Source organism: Vulpes vulpes, chromosome 1 (assembly GCF_048418805.1).
Source record: "Vulpes vulpes isolate BD-2025 chromosome 1, VulVul3, whole genome shotgun sequence".
Taxonomy (NCBI): Eukaryota; Metazoa; Chordata; class Mammalia; order Carnivora; family Canidae; genus Vulpes; species Vulpes vulpes.
Genome location: NC_132780.1, coordinates 173,095,940 through 173,107,145, shown reverse-complemented (window position 1 = coordinate 173,107,145; position 11,206 = coordinate 173,095,940). Strand labels below are relative to the sequence as shown.

Sequence of the window (11,206 nt, the reverse complement as noted above, 5' to 3'; positions counted from 1 at the left end):
AAGTAAATGGGTAGACAAATACGACAACACAGATGAATCTCAAAATAATTATGGAAGAAGCCAGACAAAACAGAATGGAAATGACATGATTACATTCATATAAATATCTTGAAAATAAAAACCAATATATAGTGGCAGACAGCAGATCAACTGTTTCCAGGGAAAGGATGATGATGAAGGGATTACAAGAGGGTATGAGAAAACTTCTGGGAGTGATAGAGTCATTATCTTGGTTCCCTGGGTGTCCGAATGTATTAAGTAGCACACTTTAAATATGTAAAAATAATTTTGTCAGGTATACCTCAAAGTTGTTTTTGAAAAAGCAATTGAGTCCTGACCCACCTTGATGCCTGACAGGAGCATGATGATCAGCCTCTCACCCTACCTGCCTTAACAGGAAGACAGGAAGCTTCTCTCACAGAGGATAACATCATTTGTAGCATCAATAGATTTTTCATTCACAATGTATGCCAAATAGTAAACAATTTCTAAACATGCAAAATGCCACGGCTACATGATTGGTAATATGAAAATAGGAAATATTAGCATGCAAACACACAGATGGTCCAGGTATCAGGGTTAGCAAATGGAGCCTGTAAAATAATTATATGTTTGATAAACTAGAGGAAGTAATGGACAGAACAGATGAAAGGATAAAGAATAAAGATTTAGATAAAGGATAAAGATTTGCACCAGAGAAATACACTGAAATGCATTTTTTAAAAGAATTAAACTGATATTTGAGAACTAGGGCTTTTGACTCTGGAATCATGGTGAGCTCAGTTAATTTGGATCCTTTTTAAAAGTTAAAATTTTGGTAATACTGGGTAAAATACAACAACAAAAATAATATAGGACTAACCATGAAGAAAAGAGAAGTTTTCAGATGACACAAATAAACAGGCAATGTAAAGCTGGAATGGGAAGTTTGTGAGCTAATACCACAGCACCCCAGGGGACAGAGTTTTAATCTGCATCTTGAAGTGGGTTACAATATCCATTCAGAAAAAAAGGGGTTCATACCAGATGTAGAGACTCCCCTGCTTTACTGAGACTCTTCAGTGAGAGGGAGACAAGAACCCCATACACGGACACAGGAAAGAGATGAGGAAACTGGTTCTACCAAGGTCTCTTAAGAAAAACAAAGGCTGCCATAAACCCCAAGCTTATGCTTTATGTGGGGGTGCCATCCAAATTCATACTCCATGTAAGAGGCAGGAATCCCCAAGCAAAAATTTTAAACTAACAATTTCAGATTGAGCAAATCGCTTGGGGCTTAAGGATAAGCAACACAAACTTGTTCTCTAGGGAAATTTTTATAAAACCAGGGTTCGTAGGATAATCATAGGCAAAAAATAATACTCACTGAAAGGAAGCTCAGGCAACTACACACACACACACACACACACACACACACACACAAACAGTTGGAATCCATTGGCTGTAAAGAAGTAGCAAGCCCAAAAAACCCCAGGATAATTAGTATTCCAGAGCCCAAAATTATGAAACAATCTAAAAGAGAGCATAAAATGAGTATGGCCAAATTATTAAAATAAAAAAATATATTTTATATATGTATACACATGTATATAAATACATATATGTGTATATATAGATATATATAATCTATATACGTGTACATATATATATATCATAGCAAATAGAATGAAAAAATCAGGAGCTCATGAGAAAAGAACAGATCAATTTTTTTGAAAGAGCCAAAGAGAACTATGGGAACAAAATATATATAACATTTGATACATAAATTCATTTCAGTGAGTAAACAGACTTCAACTTTCAGTGTCAAGTATGTTCATTAAAATTCAAGAGTAATCGCCAAAATACTGATTTAAATAAACATACAAATGAATGAATAAATAAATAACTAAATAGTTGTTTTAAAAGAGAATAAAAGTAACTACACTAGAGTTAAAATTTAGAAAAGAGAGAATAAAAGCGAATGAGCAGCAATGGAGCATGTAGAATAGGCCAGTCACTATTTTAAGTGCTTTATATGTGTTATCACTTAACATTCACAAACTTTTAGGTGGCGGTTGTCCCTTTTTGTATATGTGGAAACAGTCTCAAAGGGGTTAGGTATGCTGGTTAAGACTGCAGTTAGCATATAATGGAACCAAGCCCAAATAGACTATTTCTAGACCTTATGCTCTTGACCACAGCATGATACAAAGCAGGAAAGGAGAAAAGCAGAGCCAAGTAAATAGAAATCACAAAATAAGATGTTAAATAAAACATCATCAGTAATCACAATACATACAATAATTGTGCAAGTTTAAAGATACATTTACACATTTAATTTTAAAATTAAAATTTAAACCAGATGGAAAGTTAAAAAGAACACATAAAGAGGTCAAAAGTTAGAGACAGAAAAAAAGTCAGATAAATACTAACCAACAGAGAGGGTACCATTCAAACCTTCTGCATCTTCTCGATCTCTCAGAACTCAGTTGGGGCCACCTCATGGCAGCTGTGCACTTGAGCTATATTATATACTGGATCTCCCAGAGCCTCAGTTCTCCCGCCTAGAGCAAGTCAAAGGAACAGTCCTTCCCCCCCTCCCCCCAATCTTCTTGGACTGCCTACTGTGTTTCAGGCACTGAGTTAGCCCTTGCAGAGCTTACGTTCTAGCAGGAGGAGTACAAAGGAAACCACAGACATGATAATATGTAAACTGCATAGTACATAGGTGAGAAGTACTGTAGAGGAAGAAACACAGAGTGAGATCAAGGTAATGGGGGTGCTAGACAGGAATTAGGGGAACGCAGTACTGGGTCTGAACGGATGGCCAGTGTGGGCTTCATTCAGAGAGTTGAGGAGGGGGCTATTTGTTGCTAGGGCTCCAACAAAGCACCACAACCCTGTGACTTCCACCCCAGAGATTTGTAGTCTCTCAGTCCTGAGGCTGGAAGTCTGAGGTCTGGTGTGAGTGGGGTTGCTTCCTTCTGAAGGCTGTCAGAGGGGTCTGTTCCAGGCCTGTCTCCTTGACTTGTATTCTCCCAATTTCTCTTCATGTTGTCTTCCTCTTATGCATGTCTCTTTCCAAATATTCTCTTTTCATAAGGACACAAGTCATACCAGATGGGGGCCCACCCTCATGACCTCATCTTAATGAATTACAGCTGCTTCCAAATGAACACCCCTGCTTCCAAATAAGGTCACCTCCTCAGGTTTTGAGGGTTAGGATTTCAACATGTAAATTTGGCAGGTTGGGAGGGGATGCAATCTGACCCATAACAGGGGGCATTGGAGGAAAAACTTGCAAGAGATGAGGGAGTGGGTTAAGGGGATACCTAGAGGGAAAATGTTCCAGATAGAGAGACTGGTCAGTGCAACAGCCCTAGTGTAGGTGAATGTCTGCTGTTTCCAAGGGACAGCAGGGAGGCCAGTGTGGCCAGAGCGGGGTGAGCCAGGGGAAGAACAGTAGATGAGAGATCAGCTGGTGCATGAGGGAGGACAGCTTTGAAGTCACCATAAGGACTCTTGCTTCTTTGCTGACTGCAACTGGCAGTCATTGCAGCATTTTGAGCAACAAGTAACCTGACTTAACATACTTAAAAGGATCATTTAAGCCTCTGTGTGGAGAGTTCTCAGAGTAGGGTTACAAAAATTAAGTTAGCACAGAGCCTGCTTAGTGCCCAATAAAAGTCATCCATTATGGTTCCTAAGGGCAATGGTAGTGTCTCAGACAGATTCCTTTACTAGCCTGCGTGTCAGTCCCAGCTGCTGGGGATATGGGCCCCCTAAGTGCTCCCTTCTCTAGGGAATTGCCCTTGGTGAAGGTAAAAGTCACCTTTCCCTGACCAGCTTAGAGTTACAAAAGGTCATGTCCCTGCCTCAAGAGAGAATGATCCTGTGGGGCACTTTGTACCTCCTATCTAATGGAACGAATACATGTGACGTGTTGAGGTGACTCATCATGTTCCTGAGAATACCACACCTGCAGAAACACTGCCAAATTGGGCTTTAAGGGAAAGGGAGAGGACAAGATGAAAAGTGGCCATCAGGCCCGCAAAATTCTACATGCAGGAAACAGGTTACAAATACATTCATGGCAAAAGAGGTATAATTGTAAGGGCAGAACTACAGGCCCAGAGGGCGAAGCCACAAGCCACAGAGAATTATTTCCAGGACTTGCAACTGAATGGAGTTAGCCCAGTGGAATTTCAAAATTGCTTAGGACTACTGACTCCTTTTTTTTTCTATCCAGTGTCACCTTCTATAGGAGAAGAAATGTCTATTATGCTGTGCTTGTCACACCATTACATTTTGGGAACAAATTACTTGTTCTCTAGTTTTACAGGTCCACAGAAAAAGAATTTTTCCCCAAGATGGATTATACCCAGAGTCTCACCCATACCTGACTTAGATAATAAAGATGATGAGACTGAGGGGGCACCCGGGTGGTACAGTCGGTTAATCATCCACCTCTTGGTTTCAGCTTGGGTCATGATCTCAGGGTCATAAGATGGAGCCCTGCATTGGGCTCCATGCACATTCAGTAGAGCCTGCTTGAGATTCTCTCTCCATCTCCCTCTGCTCCTCCCATCCGTGCTCTCTAAAATAAATACATAAAAACAAATCTTTAAAAAAAGATTACGAGATTGGGAATTTTGAGCTAATAAGATTTAGACTATATGTTGGACTTTGAGTCAATGCTGTAATAATTGAGATTTTGGAGGCATTGGGATGAAGTGAATGTATTTTGCATGTGAGATGCACATGAATCTTTGGGGCCAAATGGAAGATCCCATGGGGTAGGCCAATGGTCCCCTAAACATGTCCACATCCTAATCCTTGAACTTGTGAATATACTTACTACCTTATATGACAAAAGGGATTTTGCAGATATGATTAAGAATCTTGTGATGAGAGATTATCAAGGATAATCCAATGATATCATAAGGATCCTTATAGGAGAGAAGCATACGGTCAGAGAGAGGTGTAAAGTAGAAGCAGAGGATGCAGTGATATAAGGTCATAAGTCAGAGTGTGAGCAGCCTCTAGAAGCTGGAAAAGACAAGGAAGTGGATTTTTCCCTAAAGCCTTGAGGTGGAACACAGCCCTGATGACCCCCTGATTTAAGCCCACTGACACTGATTTTGGACTTCTGGGCTCTAGGACTACAAGAGTATAAGTTGGTGTTGCTCAAGCCACTAAGTTTGTGGTACTTTGCTGGAGTCCCAGTAGGAAATACATTTAGGAACTAACATGAACATGAAGCCCATGTTGCCTGCTGTGCTGTGATGAAGTTCTTTGTCTCTGAGCCAGGAATCTCGTGTCTTTAGCCAGCATCCACAAAACCAGGCCAGCTAACTCAATAGCTTGCAGGAGGGGTAAGATCTTAGACCCTTCACAGTTCTTGACATTCAGTTAATAAAAATGCTAATATGGTCATGGGCATTTTTCCAACTTCTAGTAATATTCTTCAGCCTTCTGATTAGTAAATCTACTTCAAAATAAGATACCACTTAAATAGCTTTGAAACTTAATAAGAAATAGCCCATAGTTTATATTTGGCTGTTTAAATTATGAATATTCATATTTGTAAAAGTTAACGAAATCAGCATTCTTTAATGATATCAAGTATTTATTTGTAAGAGTGTGTTAATTACAAGAAATACCCCATGCTTTGTTCCACTGTTCAGTGTTGGAGTCTTAATAATATTTTCCTCAAAAGATATTATGGGAAAGGGATTTCTTTGGACAGAATAACTCCTAAATGAAATCTGGTGCATAATTCAGAGCACTGGGCTCCTAGAGATAAAAATTAGGAAGCATTAGAAACATGGAATAATTTCTAAAGGAAATGAAAAATTTGGATGTGTGAAAACAAAGAACCAGAGAAAATTCCTGTGCAATCAAATGCATTTATTTTTTTGCTTAAGCAAGACAGATGGTGAACAAATTCATAATGAAAATGCCACCCAGAGATTAGCAGCTGGCTGCACATGCAACTGTGTATGCAAGACCAAGTTTTTCCCAATACCAGGACTAGATTCCTTCGTGAAATTAACTGTGTTGCACCAGGCCATCCTGCACATCTGTTGGTGGGGAATTTACAATCCATTCACCACCTCAGCTCAAAGCCCACACACGAGCCACTGACCATCACCTACACCAAGTAAAGAGCATGGCAAATAGCACTTTTCTTGTTCAGTAGCCAACCACACAGAAATGTGACCAGACACATGTACACCAACAGAGACACAAAAGGCACCTGTCATCACTCAGCTGACAACCTTCCCTACATTTCTGGGGATAGGAGTGCCATGCAATGTATCATGGATTGGTACTCATTCTAGAAGAGGAGGGGCATGGCTGTCCCTACATTTTACCATGGGTGGCTGGAGGTTCTCAGAAGGGCTATTTTCATACAACCAACAGAAATGTTGGCCACGGTGACTGTGAGATGAGTTGTCTGACATCCTCTAGATGCTTGGACCCCTGACAAAAGCTGGGCTCAGTTAAGGTTGAGTGGAGGGTACTGACATGGGGGATCCTACAAGAGATAGGAGGCAGTGCCATAGTTTATATTGATTTACGTACATCCCAGCCTCTTCTCGATGCAAAGTCACAAGTTCACAAAATATTAGAGCTAGGATGAGTAATCTACTCCAGACTCCTCACGTTACGGTTAACAATGTGGCAGCCCAGAGAGGTAAAGCAACTTGCTAAAGGTAGAGCATGGAATTGGCAGGGCCAGACTGGAACACAGTATGCTAACCCCCATTCAAGAACGGTGACACTGAGTATGCGGCCAAATTTTTCAACAACAAAGAGGATGAAACCATATAAGTACCTTATTCCCCCAAAAGCCTGAACTGTGTTTAAAGGCATAGAAACTCAGCTTATTCGGCTCATTTTTGAGGGGGCTCTCTTCTTTCTGTTTCTATCTCTTGTAACACCCCCACTTAGCTACCCCCCACACACACATACACACAATCTTGGTGAATGGAGATTTCTTGCTTTACAAAGGCAGACCCAACATCTTCAAGAAGACACTTTACAGAGTAGTTTCTCAATCCAGGTCTTTGTGTGAGGTCTGGGAAACTGGCTTATTTTCTAGAACAATAGGTGGTTCCGAAATTAGAAGATCATCCTCCCCAAAGGAGGAGTTCTGGTCTGTATTCACAAAGTTAGGGATATCAAACTTCATAAGCCTATTCAGCTCCTCCTCTCGACGCCCATTGCTTCTAATAGCTTCCTGGAGTTGAACACTGCTGTCAAGGACGGTGGTCTGATGACAAACTTTAGCCCTATCCAAGTGTTCCACTTCATTGATGTAGCAATGAAAGAGAGACCGGGATTCATCATTGCCCTGTCGAGAAAACACCTTATCTGGCTCCAGTGGTCTTCCAAAGTCTGACACAAAGCTATTCATTCTAAATCTCTTCTCTGAAGATTCTGCATTGCTGTAAAGAGAAGGAAAAGAAAAGACTGCTTACACACCAGCTTGTTCACCTGCTGAAATCATGGTTTTTACAAACTGAAGATTTGTGGTAACCCTGCGTCTGGCAAGTCTATTGGCACCATTTTTTCAACACCATTTGCTCACTTTGTGTTTCTGTGTCACATTTCAGTCATCCTCAAAGTGGTTCAAACATTTTAATTATTATTATATTTATTATGTGATCTGCGATCAGTGACCTTTAATGTTACCCTCCTAATTGTTTTGGGGGTACCATGAACTGTGCCCACACAGAATGAAAAACTCAAGTGATAAATCTTCTGACTGCTCCACTAACCAGCCTCCCCATCTCTCTCCCTCTACTTGGGCCTCCCTATTTCCCAAGACACAACAATGTTGAAATTATGCCAATTAATAACCCTACAATGGCCCTAAGTGTTTAAGTGAAAGAGTTACACATCTCTCACTTTTGCAAAAGCTAAAAATAATTATGCATACTGAGGAAGGTATCTCAAAAACCGAGATAGACCAAAAGCTACTCCTTTTGTGTCAAATAGTTAACCAAGTTGTGAATGCAAAGGAAAAGTTCTTGAAGGAAATTAGAAGTTCTTGTCAGTAAACTCACAAATGATAAGTTCTTGAAGGAAATTAGAAGTTCTTGTCAGTAAACTCATAAATGATAAGAAAGTGAAACAGCCTTATTGCGGATATGGAGAAAGTTTTAGCGGCCTAGATAGAAGATCAAACCAGCCACAACGTGTCCTTCAACCAAAGCCCAATCCAGAGCAAGGCCCTAACTCTCATCAAATTTATGAAGGCTGAGAGAGGTGACAAAGCTGCAGAAAGTCTGAAGCTAGCAGAAGTTGCTTGGTTTATGATGCATAAGGAAAAGAAGCCATCTCTGTAACATCAAAGAGCAATGTGAAGCAGCAGGTGCTGATGGAGAAGCTACAGCAAGTTATCCCAAAGAGCTAGCTAAAATAATTAATGCAGGCAGGTACAATAAGCAAAAGATTTTTGGTGTAGACAAAACAGCCTTCTATTGGAAGAAGATGCCAACTAGGACTCTCAGAGCTGGAGAAGAGAAACCAATGCCCGCCTTCAAAGCTTCAAAGAACAGGTTGATTCTCTTGTTAGGGGCTAATGCAGCTGGTGACTTTAAATTGAAGTCAGTGGTCATGCAGCATTCTAAAACCCCCACAGTGCTAAAGAATTATGCCAAATCTACCCTGCCTGTGCTCTCTAAATGGAACAGCAAAGCCTAGATGATAGCAGATCTGTTTACAACATGGCTTACTGAATATCTTAAGCTCACTGTTAAGATCTACTGCTCAAGATAAAGACTCCTTTCCAAACATAATGCTCATTGACAATGTACTTGGTCACTCAAGAGCTCTGATGGAGATGTACAAAAATAAGATTCATGTTGTCTTCATGCCCACTAACATGAAATCCGTTCTGTGGTCCATGAATCAGGAGTAATTCTGACTTTTGAGTCTTACTATTTAAGAAATACATTTCTTAAAGCTGTTGGTGTGACAGACAGTGACTCCTCTGGTGGATCTAGGCAAAGACATGTAAAAACCTCCTGGAAAGGACTCACATTTTAAAAACCACTAACAGCATTCACTATTTATGAAAAGAGGTTAAAAAAAAAAACATAAACAGGAATTTGGAAGAAGTTGATTCCAATCCTCATGCATGACTTGGACTTGGAGGGGTTCAAGATTTCAGTGGAGGAAGTAAGTGCAGATGTGGTGCAAACAGCAAGAGGACCAGAATAGAAGTGGAGCCTAAAGATGAGACTGAATTACTTCAATCTCATGACTCAAACTTTTTTTTAAAGATTTTATATTTATTTATTAGAGAGAGAGAGAGAGAGGGAAACAGGTTCCATGCAGGGAGCCTGATGTGGGACTTGATCCTGTCTCCAGGATCACACCCTGGGCAGAAGGCAGCGCTAAACCACTAAGCCACTGGGGCTGCCCGATCCAAACTTTTTTAAAAATTATTTTATTTATTTATTTATTCATGAGAGACCCAGAGAGAGAGGCAAAGACATAGGCAGAGGGAGGAGCAGGCTCCCTGAGGGGACCCCGGGATCATGACCTGAGCTGAAGGCGGATGCTCAACAACTGAGGCACCCAGGCATCCCTCATGATCCAAACTTGAAAGGAGGAGGTGCTGCTTCTTATGGATGAGTGAAGAAAGTAGATTCTTGAGATGGTGTCTACTCCTGGTAAAGATGCTCTGAAGATTGTTGACATGACAGCAAATGATTTAGAATATTACATAAACTTAGCTGATAAATCAGCAGCAGGGTCAGAGAGGACTGACTCCAAGTCTGAGAGAAGTTCTACTGTGCATAAAATGCTATCAAACAGCATCAATGCTACAGATAAGTCATTTGTGAAAGAGTCAATCAATGCAGCAAACTTCATGTTTACTTTAAGAAATTGCCACAACCACCCCCACTTTCAGCAACCACCATTCTGATCAGTCAGCAGCCATCAACACTGAAGCAAGACCTTCTACCTGCAAAAGATTACTTGTTAAAAGCTCAGATGACAGTATTTTTTTTGGCAATAAAGTACTTTTAAAGTATGTACATTTAATTTTTGGACATAATGCTATTATGACTTAATATAGTATAATGTAAATATACTTTTTATATGCTCTGTGAAACCAAGAACTCATCTGACTCACTTTATTACAGTATTTGCTTTATTGCGGTGGTCTAATACCTGTAACATCTACAAGGTATGACTGTACTTAGCAAAAAAATTAACAAAGGATGTACAAGACCTATACACTGAAAATTTTAAGACACTGCCAATGGTATTAAGGAAGACCTTAGTAATATGGAAAAATAAACCATGGTTGTAATTTTTTTAAGATTTTATTTATTTATTCATGAGAGACCCAGAGAGAGAGAGGCAGAGACATACACAGAGGGAGAAGCAGGCTCCCCACAAGAAGCCTGATGTAGGACTTGATCCCAGGACCCCTGTTCATGCCCTGAGCCGAAGGCAGACACTCAACCGCTGAGCCACGCAAGCATCCCACCATGCTTGTAATTGAAGATTTCAGGTGGAAATCCATAAAGCCATAGACATAAATTAATGAAGTTTTCTCCTTTCAAGGGCCAAAAGTCTTTCTGTTTTTGTCTGCCAATGTTTAGTCTCCAATGCCTTCCAATAGTCATTCTTTACATCTTGTCTAAATTTTATAATGGTTATCTGCAAGGTAATTTAAAGCAAGCTACTCTGCCATTACTGGAACTGGAATCCACCTACCTACCCAACACCTCTTGGTCCTTCATGAGTTATGTATGGTGTCACCTCCTGCTAGAAGTCTTCCCAGACTCCTCCAGTCTGAATTAGAATATTTCCCCTCAAGGACTGGGAGTTTCTCTCCATCTGTCTTCTCACTCTGTAGTATACTGATCTCTTGTCTGGCACCCTCATTAAGATTATGATCTCTTGAGGGCAGGTATCGTGTGTTTCTTGCCTATGTTCCCAGTATTTAGCACAGTTCTAGGCATATTATAGCTGCTTAATAAATTGCTCTCAAATGAATGAATGATGAAGAGATCTTGGCCTTGGAAGGAGGCCTCTTCTATAATTCTTATAGGGCCAAAAATTAATTCAAGGGCAGTATACCCAGCTAAGTAAGAGCAGGTAAGCCTTAATAAGAGATGGCTTTTTAATAGATCCTGAGTGTGGACTCTAGACTGAGAGATGCAAGAGGTCCCACAAAGTAGTCACATCCATGTCT

At 40.4% G+C, this 11,206-nt stretch overlaps 1 protein-coding gene across 4 annotated transcripts in view; it reads right to left on the bottom strand.

Annotated features, from left to right (window-relative positions):
- Nucleotides 1-5,874: 5,874 nt before the first annotated feature.
- The window catches only part of MRAP2 (melanocortin 2 receptor accessory protein 2), a 49,216-nt gene continuing 43,884 nt past the window's right edge, over nt 5,875-11,206 (bottom strand). For all 4 annotated transcript variants that reach the window (XM_026007438.2, XM_072736491.1, XM_072736480.1 and 1 more), the window contains one exon: nt 5,875-7,433. In XM_026007438.2, coding sequence (XP_025863223.1) covers nt 7,040-7,433 — 394 coding nt within the window. In that variant the 3' untranslated portion in view covers nt 5,875-7,039. The remainder of the gene's footprint in view (nt 7,434-11,206) is intronic.